The sequence below is a fragment of the Tenrec ecaudatus genome, chromosome 4, assembly GCF_050624435.1.
Source record: "Tenrec ecaudatus isolate mTenEca1 chromosome 4, mTenEca1.hap1, whole genome shotgun sequence".
Taxonomy (NCBI): Eukaryota; Metazoa; Chordata; class Mammalia; order Afrosoricida; family Tenrecidae; genus Tenrec; species Tenrec ecaudatus.
In genome coordinates, this window is record NC_134533.1 from 117,326,059 (window position 1) to 117,342,968 (window position 16,910).

At 45.9% G+C, this 16,910-nt stretch overlaps 1 protein-coding gene across 1 annotated transcript in view; it reads right to left on the reverse strand.

Moving 5' to 3' along the window:
* Positions 1 to 16,520, reverse strand: part of JAML (junction adhesion molecule like) — a 40,190-nt gene extending 23,670 nt beyond the window's left edge. Inside the window, exons 1-3 of the mRNA XM_075547833.1 lie at positions 16,478 to 16,520; positions 12,550 to 12,704; positions 4,205 to 4,430 (exon numbers count right to left, since the gene is read on the reverse strand). Coding sequence (XP_075403948.1) covers positions 4,205 to 4,430; positions 12,550 to 12,704; positions 16,478 to 16,520 — 424 coding nt within the window. The remainder of the gene's footprint in view (positions 1 to 4,204; positions 4,431 to 12,549; positions 12,705 to 16,477) is intronic.
* Between the last annotated feature and the right edge of the window lie 390 nt (positions 16,521 to 16,910).

Here is a 16,910-nt window from a genome sequence, read left to right on the forward strand (position 1 = left end):
CTTAAACAAGGTCAAGTATGCACTGCCTATAACAACAACGTTATGCAAACTAAACTGGTTTTGTGTGAGAAACTCTCACTTTAGTCTGCAGACGTGTTAGAAAGGATGATAAAAAAATAAGATTTACAGGCAAAGGATGTCAGAAATTGTTTAATTGGTCTCCTTGGGTCACTATCTTAATTATGTCTCTTGCTGTTCCCCTATTATCCATTATTACTACATTAGTAGAGTTCATCCACAACCATATAGGGGGCTGTTAAGCTGATGATATTAAAAACTCGATATACAGCCCTAAATCCATAAAAAGTTGCTGATGAATCAATGACTTGATTTTCAAAGAAAAACAGCAGGGAATGAGACAGACTAGCACAAGCCACTCCATCTCGCTGAGTGCCGCATGGCCTGCCTCCCTCCCCTCCCATCTCGGGAAGTCCCGCTGGTGATTGAGCTTAGAATGTACTCTTATGTTCTCGAGATCAGGACACCGCAATGAATAATATTGTTCCTTTTGATGTTGTAACCAGGATACTACTATTTGTATTTTACTAACCAGGATGTGATCATCAATGTTGTATCCTGTAACACTCACTAAGTCTAAAGGACAACATCAATTTTGCTTTCTGCTTCTGCCCATGCTTGCTTAAGTCCTAGGCAAATGATAAATGAGCTTTTGCCTTTAAAGATGGACTGAAATGTCCACTCGGGTCTGCAATCCAAGAATCGCTTTGCGATCCTAGCAGTCCGGTTAGAATCGGCTAAACTATCAAGACATTGTAGTGGTGGTCCTATCTTTGAACCCGCAACACACTGCAGTCTTGACTTCTTCTTATGCAGAAGAATGCTTTCTTCAAACAAATTCCTACCTGGAAGCCCATTCAACAAAGCAGGAAGAAGAGAAACAATTTTCCCTGAATTGAAGCGGAAGTGGAAGCCCTTGGCAAGGTCTTTCCACAGCCCTGCCCCATTTCTCACCCCCGGGGATGTCAAAGGATTCCACAGAGCACTGTACGATCACTGAAGCCAAGCCCCCCATTCACAGAGAGAAAAATGAGGCCCAAGTAGAGAGACCCGCTCGCTCTCTCTCTTTTTTCCCCCAATATGGCTTTATGGGAACAGACTCTCATCTCCCTGAACTGGAAACCCCGGTGGTATTGAAGCCTCCAACAGTTGATTTAATAGACAAATAGGCCCACACTCAAGCACGGCTCCCAAGCTGACATCCTTACATACCTGCCACGCTGTGGAGAATCATGGTCTAAGCAAGTTTATAGACTTCAGCCATTGTACAAAGGGAAGATATGAAGACACATCAAGTCCCTATAGAGGGACTGAAAGAGATACGGGGTAAGCAGGACTCCCTAATCTGTTTACCCTGATTATATGGAGTAAAGAAAGTACATATATATGTTCATAACAGAATACACTCACTTCACAGAGGCCTCCAAGAGAGCCAAGTTGGTACCCCACCCCCCACCCCAAGTCTAGATCCCTCCCCACTTAGCTCCTCAGAACCACTTAGAGAGTTTTCATGTTATTCCCTATTTCGTCTCACAGTTGTAGAGGCTGACACGGCTCATGACAAGGCTCAGATCTCAGTCTGGACTCTTATCCTTGATCAAGCAGATCCAGTGGACGATGAATCCAAGATGGCAGGTCAGATGGCAGACTTCTACCTCAATAATGCTGAGACTGACAACTTCCAGAGAAGCAGGAATGATGGCAAGATTCTGCCTCATGTTCCCAAACCTTCAGGTCAGATAAAATATCCAGGTCCAGCGACCTGCTCTCTTTTACACCCCCAGAACACTTTACACAGGGCCATTTAGATATAACCTGTCAGTATACATTTTATAATATATAATATGATTTTGTATATTTTATAATATAGTGTACATTATATTTATACTATGTAATATTTGTTTTCATGAAATAGATTCTATATTATATCACATCGTCTATATAATCTACTCTATATAAATTTATATATATGTATACCGGCCTGTGTAAAGTTATGGGGGCATTACTGTAGTGCATATGCACAGCATAAGTAACTGTGATAGAAAACACCAGGGAAAGGGAACGAGCAAAGTAACATAGACTTTGTTGCCAGAGACGCCAGGGTTTGAGGATAGTTAAACCTGCAAAAGTCAGAAGCTAAGTAAAGCGGGAAAAGAAGTAACGCTGTTCCCCTGCCAACGGCAGAAAACTTGGGAGACCTGGAAAAACTGGGCGCCTGTCAAGTTCCGGCCCTCACACGTGCTAGATACGCTGCTTCATAAATGCACATCCTTAGGCCAGTTGCCTCACCTCGGCTGCCTCACTGCGATGCAAGAAGGAAAGCCTTCCTCCTTCACAGGGCTTAAAGAAAGATGAGATGTGTTTAAGGCAGTGATAAAAGTAATTCTCATCATTATGTCCCTTTTGACACGGAAGATTGGGCAGCATATATGGGTGACAGCTGAATAGCGTGATGATGTAACCACTTACGCTGAGTTACGAGTTTACATTTTTTCGTTGGAAAAGTTATAAACACACACATAAGTCAAAAAGTATTGCTGCCCAATCATCGAAAACGCTGTTGAACAGAAAGAGAAAATTTCAAAATCATTTCTCAATAAAGCCTCCGTCTAGGTCTCTGTGCTTCTGAAGGCCGCGTCTCTATCTCTCTGACCTTCCCCGGAAGCATTTGGCACTCTCTGATTGCTGCTGTTGCCAGGTGCTGCTGAGTCGGTTCCGACTCCCAGCGATCCCAGGTAGACGAGAAGGAAACACCACCGGCTCCTGGGCTGTCCTCACGAGTGTTCTGATGTCTGAGCCCCTGTGTCCATCCATCTCCTGGAGGGCTCTCCTCCCTTTTGCTGCCCCTCGACTTGACCAAGCAGGATGTCCTTCTCCAGGGACTGGTCTCTCCGGACAACATGTCCAAAGCACATGAGATGAAGTCTCACCACCCTTGCCTCTAAGGAGAGTCTGGCTGTCCTTCTTCCAAGACAGATTTGTTTGTTCTTTCAACATTCTTTGCCAACATCATCGTTCAAATGCACCGATTTATGCCACTCGATGGCAGTCTTGGCATGCTGAAGGGACTCAAATGATAGCCCTTTTCGATGTTCTTTGAGTTTGAGGAGCAAAAGGAAATCTGGAGGGGCAAGATCAGGGCTGTGGGATGGATGGGGTAAGGTTTCCCAATGAAAATTCTCACCAGGCAGCTTTTGCTATCCTTGAAAAATAAGCAGGTACATTATCATGATGGAAAACAATTTCTTGGTGCAAATTTATGGCCTCTTTCCCACTAAGACAGTTTTCGGTTTTCTTAAACCTTCTTTCTAATAAGCCTTCATGATCAACCTGAGATCTATCAAGTTTATCTCTCTGGATCCAACACCAACAGTGTCCATCACCTTCTGAGCTGACCTCTCTGCCTTGAGTTTAACACAGGCAACAGACCCCCTCAGAAGCCACTGTCTGAGACTAAAAGGAGCCTGGCAGGGCCGTGGGATGAGCACTGGCCAGCAGTGCAAGCCCATCAGATGCTCCTCAGTAGAAAGACTGGACCGTCTGTTCCCATCAAGACCTCCAGTCTCAGAAACCCTATGACAGGGTCGCTACGAGTTGGAATTAACTCAGTGACAGTCGGTTTGGTTTGGGTAAAGAGACCAAGGCACATGTATTACTGTGATAACTTATCTGCAATCATTCATTGATGACAGAGATAGGTTCAAACCCATTTTGTTTGGAATAAAACCATACATGTATGAACTGAAGCCCTAACAGCAATACTTTTGAACTTACCTCTACTTGGGTGGATAGATAGATAGAGATAGATAGATAGATAGATAGATAGATAGATAGATAGGAAGGTAGGTAGATATAAATAGAGCTTTATCATGAAAATAGATATTGAGATACATGGATAGATAATTGCAAATAAAAATAATCAATTGATTTCTAATGATTCAAGAAATGCCATCCCTTTAGAATTCTTCCCTCTCTTAAACTTCAATATTCCATATAGTCAAACGAGACTAAATGTAACTTTGGGTTGTGGTTTACAAAGAGAAGAGAAAATAACTTATTTAGGACTTACCCTACAGTAACTACCTAACCCAAGGGCTGGCATTTGTACAACAAGACCTGTGCCCTTCCCTCTTTGTCCATCAAGCCTCTGGCCCAGCAGCTCTTCCCTAAGCAAGCCTTCCGGTACCTTTGGGCTTCTCTGGTCTTACGTGCAGCACCACCTCCTTTTTGAACACCAGGCTCTCCATCTCAAGGTGGATCTCACAAGTATAGGTTCCTTGGTCAGCCTCTGTCACATCTTGGAGAAGGAGAGAGCCCTCGTTGTGTGAGATGTCCCCCACCAAACGTACACGATTCAGGAAGCGCCCCATGGGCACGCTGAGGTTGGCATAGTAATATAGCACATAATCACCCTGGAAGGCAACACAACATTGGAGAAAATAAAACATCAGATGTAAAGTCCCTGTTATATGAAGAAAACCTAGTCGTTGTCATCATCATCATCATCACCACCATCACCATCATCCTCATCATTCTGACCAAAAAAGTATGTGGTACCCAGTTAAGGTAATAATGAGTCAGGAAATATTCTAACATATACTCAATCACTGCCAGTGAGTCCATGCTGAGTCATAGCAACCCCCTGTGGGTTTCGAGACAGTAACTGTTTACAGGAGCTGAAAGGCCAGTCTTTCTCCCACGAAGCTATTGGTGGTTCTGAACTGCTGACCATGCAGATCACAACCCAACATGTAACCACTACACCACCAGGCCTCCTTGTAGGGCCCTTACGTTCATTTTATTTTATTATTTAATTTAATTTATCTGGTGTGCACAGGGCAGTACTACCAAGGCCTTCATGAATATAGGGCCTGCCACTTGTCTACAGGATGGTTTTGACTTCACAACCATCTGGATGAGATGCTTCTCAACCACCATATCTTAAAACTTATCGGCATTCAATGTGATGTGGATCATCTGGCTCACTTGCTCTCGACCCTGCACAAGGCTTCACTCACACTCCCTGTCTTGAAGCTTGAAGTGAACAGACTTGACTGGCCTCAGTACCCTGGAGAACTCAGAAGCCAAAAGTACCTCCCATAGCTGTCTGGAGCCTGCCATCCCCAGTACAGGGCAACATCTTATGAATGTGGGTAACCTGGAAGAGGCCAGAACTTTTCCATCTACTTGACGATAGAAATTAGAGAAGCCGCCAGAGTTCCTGCAGAAAGCTGCTTGCTTCTTGTGGCCAAAGAGCAGGAACTCATTCACGTTGGCTTTCTTCAAACCCAGGTCAAAAGTGCCGCTCTTGGCATCAAGGACACCTCGGCAGAGCCATACTTGGGGCAGGGCTTCTTTATACACTACGGATAGCACCGGACAGGGCAGCGGCCCGTGGCCACAGGCAACACCAGGATCTTTGTGGCACACTGAAGGAAAAGGGGCCTGTGCTTCATTTTATTCAAAGACAACTGGGGAAAAGATGGTCCACACATTTCTATGTCTGATAGTTTAAGGTAACATGGGACATCATTCAAGATCACTTTGGGGACTCAGACGCATAACTTTTGAAAACCACCTCCAATCTCCACCTTGTTTTTTGCCCTAGCCCACAGACTGCATGGCATTCAAATGGCATGAGGAGTTCCCGTTACTGGCCGTCACTTCTCTCCTTCCTGTCCTCAAGGCAGCAGAGCATAATATGGGCAAAAGAGTTATCAACGGGGAATGATTGCAGGCTGGGTGGGGCAGAGAGCCCCAGACATTCTTATTTCTACTTATACCCTGGGTATAGCCCTCTGCTAAGAAGCAACCGTCATCGTAATTTTCCTGGGAGTCATTGTATAGGAGATTCCCGGTGGTGCACTACCAAGATCAGCAGGTCAGACAGCAGGCTGCTGGCTCACAGGCTGCAGACACGAATGAATGTCAAGATCTGTGGCTAACACAGCGATATGGCAGTCTCGAGTGCTAAGAACTGGAGACCAGATTAAGAGAGCGAGGGAAAGGACCCAGAGTTAGAAAAAGCTTCACAACATCCATGTAGACTTGATGAAGGCCACGCCCTGAGGACACGCTCTTTACATCAGATCAGGGTCAATCACATCAGAACACATCGTGGGAGGTGATGACATCGTTTCTTAACTGCTAAACAAGAGAATCATAGTCCGGCCAGGTCGACAATCTTAACTATCACATTCTCCTCACTGTCAACTTTACACGGGTACAAATGGCCTTACATCATAGGTGATCTCTAAATAAAGACAATCATGCAACTATTCTCGTGCACCTAGCATGCCTATGAACTGGAAGTTAAGAAAGTCTAGAGGAAAAGGATGATTGGTTTCCACAAAATATGTCATCCTGTCCATTTGATGGTTCAAGTCCTCCTTTGCCGAGACCATCCTTCGGTGAGCATTCACATGAGATCCAAAAATCTTCCTTTCTTTGGCCCATTCGGAAAAGCCTATCGACATTCTGCTCTCCACCATAGCCTCCTGTCATCAGCTTTCCCACCATGCACCTACGAAATCCCTAACTACCCAGTCAAATCATTGGCCACAGCCCACAAATCAGTATACAGCCACACATTTGGCCATTCCTCCTTCCATGCAAACTGAGCAATTAGAAGCACTGCCTACGGTTCTGCCCTCCACCACTGTCCTTCAGGGAGGTACCCAAAAGGGGTAGGTGGCACTGTTGTAGCTGCCCACTTCTGAGTAGTGCCTGCCGATCGCGCAGTACCATCTATGAAGCAGGTCTGAGTTCTCTCTTTCTCATTCAACTGATCATCATGAGGCCAGGGGTGCAGACGAGGGGAGAAAAGGTAATGTGACAGGAACAGAGGCCATGGGCATTTGGGTCACTCTCATGTGTAATGTGCTTGCGCCTTCAGGTCTTGCTGCAGCACAGCCTTGTGTATGCTTCTTCCACTTAATGATGGAGTGCTGCTATGCACACCCAACTTTATGACACTGGAGCCATACAGCACCCAATTCATGATGAACAGCTCAGACCTCGTGGCTCGGTGGCCCCTGGTGAGATAGTTGATCTCTACTAAGCCTCCGTAGAAAGCAAAAAAGCATTTCCTCAAAAGAATAGTATTCTTCAGAGGATGCAGAGATTTGCTCCCAACCCCTGAGGGTCTGTACTGTGATTCACCAGTTGGGACCTGCAAACAACAACACAGTAGCTCTATCCGCCACTGGCACTGCAAGCACCGTTCGATGAGCCACGTGATAGGGCTCAAACACCAGAGCAGTTTTTGTGGCAGTCTGAACTTGTTACACAGCCTGCTCTTGTTCTGGGGCCCACTCAGAACTGGAGGATTTTTTTTTTTTAGTCACTTCATAAATAAGCCAAAGTAACCGTCCACGTGAGGGATGTGTTGACTCAAAAACCCAAAGAGGCCCACTAGGGGTTGCGCTTCCTTTTCATTTATGGGAGGGTCTCTGTTTAATAACTAGCCCATCACTTCAATAAGAATAACTCAACCTGCCCCATGCTCACTACTGCATCTCTAGAAATCTCATTGAGGTGGAAGGTGTCTAACATTTTATCAGGTCAATTTCCCTCACTATACCACACAAATGTTGCACAATAAGGCAAGAGCCGTTGATAAGTCTGCCTCACTAGCTCCAGTTAGCATGATACAATCAATGTGATGGCCTAGTGGGGTGTCTTGTGGAAGAGAAAGCAAATCATCTCCTTCTTGACTAAATTATCACATAGTGCTGGAGAGTTGCTATACCTCTGAGGCAGCACAGTGAAGGTGTGTTACCGAACCTGTCACTGAAGGCAAAGGACTTCTCATGATCATCAGACCCAGAGTTGAGAAGAAGACCAGATCAATAGTTTTCTACCAGGGAATTTATTAACTTGCTCAAGCAATGAAACAGTCTGGAACAGTAGCTGCAATTGGAGTCGTCAGATATTTGAGTTTACAATAATCCACTGTCATTTTCCAAGATTCATCCTATTTTTTCCCTCATGCAGACAAGTAGGCAAATTAAATGGGGATATGATGGAATCACCACTTCTGTATCCTTCCAATCCTTGATGGTGGCAGTAACATCTGAAAATCCCCAGGAATGCAGTGTTGCTTTTGGTTTTAGTATTTTCTTAGGTTGAGAAGTTCCAATGGCTTCCACTTGACTTTTCCTTACTCCACATGTCAGGAATCCCGCGTCAAAGTCCTGCCAGTGGCTGAGTTTGTCTACTCTAATTATGCTTTCTGTTGTCATTGTTGTTGGTTATAGGTGCTGTCGAGTAGGCCCCAACCCATAACGACCCTATGCACAATAGAATGAAACACTGCCTAGTCATATGCCATCCTCACAATTGTTCCTACCAAACATGATGTCTTTCTCCAGAAATTGGTCTCACCTGACAATATGTCCAAAGTACATAAGACAAAGTCTTTCCATCCTTGCCTTTAAGGAACATTCTGGACTTACTTCTTCCAAGCCAGAGCAGCTTGTCCTTTTAGCAGTCCATGGTACTTTCAATATTCTTCTCCAGGACCATAATTCAAATGCATGGATTCTTCTCCAGTCTTCCTTATTCAGTGTCCAACTTTCACATGCACACGATGCAGTGGAGAATACCATGACTTGGATAAGGCCCACCTTAGTCCTCAAAGTAACCTCGTTGCTTTTCATTACTCTAAAGATATCATGTGCAGCAGATTTGCCTAATGCAATATGTCTTTTGATCTCTTGACTGCTGCTTCCATGAGCATTAATTGTGGATCCAGGAAGATAAAATCCTTGACAACTTTAACCTTTTCTTCATTTATCATGTTACCTATTGGTCCCATTGTGAAGACTTTTATCTTCTTTACATTGAATTGATCTTCAACAGCAAGTGTTTTGATACCTCCTCACTTTCAACAAGCAAGGTTGTGTCATCTGCATACCACACATTGTTAATAAGCCTCCTTGCAATTCTAATGCCACACTCTTCTTCCTATAATCCAGCTTCTCTGATGATTTTCTCAGCACACAGATTGAACCAGTATGGTGAGAGAATACAGCCCTGACACACCTTTCTGGATTTTAAGCCATTCAATATTCCTTTGTTCTGTTTGCACAACTTCCCTTTGATCCAGGTACACATTCCTTATGAGCATAATGAAGGGTTCCGGAATTCCCATTCTTCTGAAGGTTATCCGCAGTTCATTATGGTCCTCACAGCTGAATGCCTTTACATAGTCGATGAAACACAAGTAAACATCTTTCTGGCATTCCCTGCTTTGAGCTAAGATCCATTTGACATCAGCAATGATATCCCTTGGTCCATGTCCTCTTCTGAATCTGGACTGAGCTCCTGTCAATGTACTGCTGCAACTGTTGTTGGATGATCTCAACTGAAATATTACTTGTGTGCAATATCAATCCTATTATTCTATAGTTTGAGCATTCTGTTGGGTCACCTTTCTTTGGAATGAACACAAATATGGATCTCTTCTAGTCAGTTAGCTAGGCAGCTGTCTTCCAAGTTTTCTGGCATAGACAAGAGAGTACTTCCAGTGTTTCTTCAGCTTTTGAAACATTTCCATGTGTATTCTGTCAATTGCTGATCATTCGAGTTAGATTGCCATTCCCTTGCCCTAGAATTTTTCTGCTTGTACAAATCAAGTAAATATTTAGTAGATTTCTTATCTTTTTCACCCAGCCTAAATAGCCAGCACCATGAATTCACATGAGTCAGACGATTCTGTTTACTGCACTGACTCTGCTGTCCATTAAGGTAACCACACCACATTATCTTTATCACTGAGTACTGCAGCCTGGTCTCATCTACCATGGGTCCAATCAACCCCATGACAGTTAAGTGTTGTAATTCAATTAGGGCAGTTCCCACGGTCAAATCTCACTTTGATAAAGTAGTGTGATAGTTAAGGTTTTGTGTCAACTCAGCTGAACTAGGATTCCCAGTAATTTGGCAGTTAACACCCAGTAATCCCCCATGACCTGACCTAACACAATGTAATCATAGTCAATTGATGATAAGCCTCCATAAAGGAATAATCTTATGATGCAATGCAACTCCTACTTAACCACAGTTCTGATACAATGAATTGAGTGTTTGTGTGTGTGTGTGTGTGTGTGTGTGTGTGTGTGTGTGTGTGTGTGAGAGAGAGAGAGAGAGAGAGAGAGAGAGATATCAGGGATGTGATCGCATTCTGACACAGGACGTGCTGTGGGAAAACGTGCTTGTTGTATGCTGTGTCTGTCTCATCAACCTCTATTTCTTTGGACTTGAGCCAATGGCCTAGAAGTCATCAGTGGCCTGTCATCTAACCTACCAAGCTTCTATTCATAGCTCCGAAAGCCTAACCCGTTGACCTGGGATTCTTCCTCATTTGCAGCCACCAGCCAGTGGCCTTCTTGCTGATCATGAATCCCCCAGGTACAACAGTCAGGAGAAGCCTCCAGGCTGGCATCTGACCCACGGACTTGGAACCCACCTGGACGTGGGCTTTCACACTCCTACAGTCATGTGTGCCATTCTCTTAATATAAATGTCTATGGATATATATCACTGTTTTTGTTTCTCTAGAGAACTTGGCCCACGAGTAGCAATCACAGTGGTCTTCAAGGATCTATCCTGATAATCCACTATAACATGTCAATTTCCCTCAGCCTTCTACGGCAGTAAACCAAGACAGCGCTGGCTATTGGATTGATTGTTGTAGGCCACTGCATAACCCATGCTTCAGCAAAACAACCAAAGAAACTGCATAACCCATCCTTTCCTAACCTCTCAAGCTGAAACACTGAATAAAGAATCTGTGTTTAGTGGGTTCCTATCAATAAACTCAGACTGATATTACTGTATGTACCTCGCCCTCTCATCCCACATCCTTAAGAGTTACTCATACACATATTCTCCAGGGTTTTGTTTGTATATATATTAGAATAATCAAACTGTTCTATGGACGTAGAGTAAACTTCTTCTTAGGTCACATTTTGTACTTTGCTTCTTAGGGCCTGCTGCGACTTCAGCCTAGTTATAGGTCTAGAAGCAAAAATGAGTGGTGAGATTATGTCCTGGGAACATTCAACACTGTCTTGTAAATCATCTGCCTCAGGCGATGTCCCAGACAAGGTCCCAGGCACTATATCAACAGGTACAGTTGAGCTAACCTCATCGTATGTGGGGAAAGGCACCATAGATTTACTGGTAATGGATTTGCCGACAAAGATGGAGTAATCGCTTCAGATGGGAGAGGTGCTGGTGTTGGCAGAAATAATTCAATGGAATTTGGGGCCCAATGATCCCGTCTTTCTGAAAATTTGTCCATATGTCACCATCTCAAGTTTCAGGATCCAATTGCTTCCCAATCCATGCCCTCTCTTTTGCTCCAGACAGTATTCAAGGTTGGGGTTTCAATTGGTGGTGTAATTCAGTCACTCTTACGAAAAGACTCTGAGTTTGTTTTTCAGCAACATCAGCCCTGCCTCGATGGGAAGCAGGGCGTTCATTCAGGGCATCCGTGGTAACTCTCAGGTCTTTGAGGCAGCACTTGAGCCATGATGCTAAACCCCTGAGCTCATCTTTTTCTTTCACCACTTTGTCTGGTAAAAGTAGGACCAATCAAACCAGCCTCCTTATTGTACTCTGCATTCTGACAAGATTGCAGAAAAGTATCCAGCATGAAATCATTCAGATCCTGTTTCTCACGTGTGTTTAACCTGTTGGTGATGGTAATTTGCTTCTTTCTATTGCCACAGACACCACGGGTTAACAGTGCCCTAGTTCGTCTTCAGAACCAATTTAAAACCAACTTAAAGCCATCTTTACAGTTCTGTTTTTCTAGAATGACCCCATCCCCAGTACAAAATGTTTTAGGCTGGGTTTTCTAGAGAAACACTCCCAATGATGCTTGTTGGGTGCTCTCAAGTGAGTTCTGACTCACAGTGACCCTATGTACACCAGATTGAAACATTACCCAGTCTGAGTAGGGTAGAGCATCCCATCCTGAACTCCTTACGCCAGATCAGGCCATGGAGGATAATCCCGTCATCATCGAGGTTCCACATTACATCGTTACACAACTGGCTAGCATGGGAATCCTGGACCAGTCAAGTTAGCAAATCACCTTCACCACAACAACTACTTCTGCCTTCACAAATGAGGAAGCCGAAGCTCAGTAAGGTTAAGTAACTTGCTCAGCTGATTGCATTGCCCAGTGCCTGAGACTAAGAGGAGCCCTGGTTCTATCAGCTTTTAAACCCCAAGCTCTACCTGACAATACTGCGACACTGTACCTGACAACACTGCGACACCGTACCTGACAACACCGTGACACCATACCTGACAACACCGTGACACCGTACCTGACAAACCGCGACACCTACCTGGCGACACTGTACCTGACAAACCGCGACACCGTACATGACAACACTGCGACACCGTACCTGACAACACTGCGACACCGTACCTGACAACACTGCGACACCGTACCTGACAACTAGATTTGCACCACCACTTCCCCACAATGACTGCACATTTCCTCCTCCTTACCTCAGCACCCTCTTCTGATGAGAAAATCCAGTCCACTTTGGTCACACGTTTCTTTTCTGTGCTCTGGAAAGCACACTCCATCAGGACTGAGTCACCCACATGGACTGTGAGGTCAGGGGTAGAAATCATCTGGTCCTTCAGGCCCAAGGAGTAATCTGTAGAAGTCAACAAGACAAGAGGCCATGCCATGCTGACAAATACTCTCTATAATAAAAATGCATACCAGTCACCAATGCGATGTCCCTTCCTTTAGATAAGCCAATGTCAGAACGTTCTCGGAGATTTTGAACTTATACTGATGGTGCCAATGACAAAGAGAGATGTTTTAGCCACCCACATGGTTCGTGCAGAGGGCTTCTTCCGGCTGCCTGCTATAATAAATGCTAGCTGATCTCTTCTCCTGTCTCCTATCTGCCCCTTTTCCAGCACACCCTTGCGCATGTTCTTATTTTTAAAAATAATTTTATTGGGGGCTCTTTCAGCTCTTATCATAATCCATACAGACATCCATTGTGTCAAGCACATTTGTACATCTGTTGCCATCATTATTTTCAAATCATTTTCTTTCTACGTGCGCCCTTGATATCAGCTCCTCACTTTTTCCCCTCCCCTACCTTCCTTCCCTCCCTCCCTCATGAACCCTTGATAATTTAGCCCCCCAAATTTTTTTTTCATGTCTTACATCAACTGCTGTCTCCCTTTACCCACTTTTCTGCTCTCTATCCCCCTGGGAAGGGGCTATATGTAGATCATTGTGCTCAGTCCCCCTGTTCTCCCCCCACCTTTTCCTTACCCTACTCTCATTGTTGGTCCTGGGGTTTACCTGTCCTGGATTCCCTGCGTTTCCAGTTCTTATCTGTACCTGTGTACATGCTCTGGTCTAGCCAGATTTGTAAGGTAGAATTGAGATCATGATAGTGGGGGGAGGAAGCATTTAAGAACTAGAGGAAAGTTGTATGTTTCATTGTTGCTACATTGCACCCTGACTGGCTCATCTCTTCCTTGTGACCCTTCTGTAAGGGGATGTCCAATTGTCTACAGATGGGCTTTGGGTCTCCACTCCGCGCTCTCTTCATTCACAGTGATATGATTTTAAAAGAAGGAGGGAAACCCCAAACCCGAGCCTTCCTGGTCCTGAGTTTGGATGCCCACCTTTGCTTGCCATAAATAGGGAAAAAAATGTTATTCATTTCTTACTAGATCCCTATTAGAAAATCCAGGACCTGGGTTTTAATTTTTTCCTTCTTCTTTCTAATTTTTAAAACAAGATTTGTCTCTGAAATCGTCTGGCTGATCCTGTCTTGGTAATTAGACCGAAGCAGAATATACCTTTCCCCTCCAATGCCCCCTGAATGCCCTCTCCCTGCCTGGCCCCTTTGCTGCGCTGCCGTTCGCCCTGGCTTTTCAGCTTCTGAGCATTTCTTCCAGCCTCTTTCCGCACGTGACCTGGCCCCATCCTCCTGCCTGTTATCACAAGACATGCGCTTATGCAAGCAGACAACAAAAATCAAGAGACCCAGATAGCTGCTGCCTGGCTCCTATCAAAGTCGAGCTAGGTAATCACATATGGCACTAAACAGAGCATGTGCCAGACTTTGTGGTCCCAGCCGTTTCCCTGAGAGAAGAGAGCTCATTTCCTGTCCCACCAGTGGGCACGCACAGGAAGGAGGACCTCAGGGGCCGGGTGGGGAGGGGCTATAGATACTTTGGGGAGATCGTCTGGAAAGAAGTCTAAATCCCCTCCAAACATGATTTGGAATTTCCGGGTAAGAAAGCAGGGAGCGACTCTTGTCGTGTAAAGGCGTAGGACACGGCCCCATGCGAGTGCTGGGCTCCCGGGGACGGCAGAGAAGCCAATTAGAAACTTGTGCCTGAAGCGTCAGCTCTGCGGAGAAATAACTGCATAAAAACGAGGCTTTCTCCACCGTGAAGCACAGCACTCCAAGAAGCCCCTTGTCACTATCCAACTCGGGGCCACACGAGCAAACCCACCGCTGCATCCAGGACCTGAGGATCGTCTCTAAAACTCTCGGAGATGGCTATGGTTCTGATTCTCTGGAAAAGTACCCCACCATTGTCGTGGGTGGGCTTGGGCATAGGTGTGCTCGTATATGTGTGTGTGGTGTTTCTGGTGTGTGTGGTGTATGTGTGGTGTGTGTGGTGTGTGTGTAGTGTGTGTGTGTGGTGTGTGTATAGTGTGTATGTGGTGTATGTGTGGTGTGTGGTGTGTGGTGTGTGTGTGGTGTGTGTGTAGTGTGTATGTGGTGTATGTGTAGTGTGTGTATGTGTGTAGTGAGTGTGTGTATGCGTGTCTGTATGTGTGTGGTGTGTGTCTGTGTGTGTGGTGTGTGTGTGCATGTCTGTATGTGTGTGGTGTGTGTGTAGTGTGTATGTGGTGTATGTGTGGTGTGTGGTGTGTGTCTGTGTGTGGTGTGTGTGTGTGCGTGTCTGTATGTGTGTGGTGTGTGTGTGGTGTGTTTCTGTGTGGTGCGTATCTGTGTGTGTAATGTGTGTGGTGTGTCTGTGTGGTGTGTGTGTGGTGTGTCTGTGGTGTCTGTGTCGGTGTGTGGTGTGTGTGCGTGTCTGTATGTGTGTGGTGTGTGCGTGTCTGTATGTGTGTGGTGTGTGTGTGTGGTGAGTATATACACTGGATTGCCTGGAAGCACGGCAAAGGGCATCCCTTTGTGTCCTGTGAGCAGTCAGTGGTGAGGTCTTCGCCGGCAGTTGTAAAAGGGAATAAGGAAGGGGGAGGAAAAGGCTGTGGGAACAGTTGTGAGGCTGGCACAGGATTACAGCAGCTTGTTTGTTGGGCACAAGGACCCTATGGGTCGGAACCAACTCGCTGGTACCTAACAACAATAACAATGGGGAGGGGAGTGATGTGCTGATATCAAGGGCTCCAGTAGAAAACCAATGTTTTGAGAATGATGAGGGCAACAAATGTACCAATGTGCTTGACACAATGGATGGATGGATGGAGGGATGGATGGTGATAAGAGCTGTACCAGACCCCAATAAACTGATTTCAAATTTTTTTAAAGTACCTAGTTAATTTCTTCTTCCTGCTGAATGATAGCCACGGACTACAGAGCAAGACAAGAAAACAAGACGGAGCGAGCAAGCCAGTGTCGGGCAGGCAGGACCAGGCACCTCCCACCTGACAGGGCAGCCCACGGAAGGAGGTACAGCAATAGAAGCCTGAAGGTGGGGCCAGAGGAGAGGGGGCTTAGGATGTGGGAAGCAGGGACTCCAGCCCAGGGAACTACCCCAAAGGGGGAAAGACCATGCTGCAGTGAAGGAACTACCAGAAGGCTCTTGTGGTGCAGATGTGAGAACAAGAAGCAGGGATCTGTGAGTCTTCGTGACACTTGGGTAATTTCAGTTCCCAATTTGAAGAGTAGCTGCGACTGTTGGAGATCGCCATGGGGAGTGCACGAGACCCCACGGAGAGCCTTCCTTTCTGATACAGACAGCGGACGCTTGGGCTTCCCAAGAAGCTTCTGCCGCGTGGCTTCCGAAACAGCTGTGGACACTCGGTTAGGGTTTTCAATTTCAACCCTCCGAGGGGAACCGAAAATACACAAAACTGGCTTTCAACCCTCCCAGGGGAACTGAAAGTACACAAAACCCATGGAAGCCGAGAGGAATCAGGAGAGACCTCCCGCTTGGATGTCTTGGATTCTGAAGGAAACCACGCTCAGATGCCCTGTGGGCACCAAAGTGGAGAGGCGGTGAGAGGGCGGAAGGCCTGGACAAGAAGGGTTGGCATCGTGGCTGCAACAAGGGGCTCCGTCAGAAGAGCCGTGGGGAGGACGGGGCAGGCCCGCGCAGCCTTTGATGTGTGCTGCCCGGGGAACCCCTGAGTTGGAATCACTTCTCAGCATCTACCAACCGCACCCACCACCCCAGGTCCCCAGCTGGCACTTACCCAGTAACATGGGCACCAGGAGGAGTTTAGGTGGGCAAAGCATGCCGCTGTCCATTGTCTGCTCTCAGTCTTAGAAGAAGGAGGGAAAAATCAGAAAAATATAGCAAGGCAAGTTCATTACTATCATAAATCTGTACGTGTCAGGCTGCTACCTGCAAGGTCAGCAGTTCGAAACCACCAGCCACACGGAGAGAGAAAGACGGCGCTCTCTACCGCAAAGCACTACCGTCTTGGAAAGGCACCGGGACAGGTCCACCTTGTCCTGCAGAGTCGCTGTGAGTCAGCATCAGCACTGCAGTGAGTTTTGTGAATTGGAATCAACTGGGTGGCAGTAGGTTGGATTAGTTTGGGCTAAGAAGCCCGCTGATCGTGTGGGTTAGGTGCTAACCACAATATTAGTAATTCAAACGCACCAGCTGCTCCTCAGGAAACA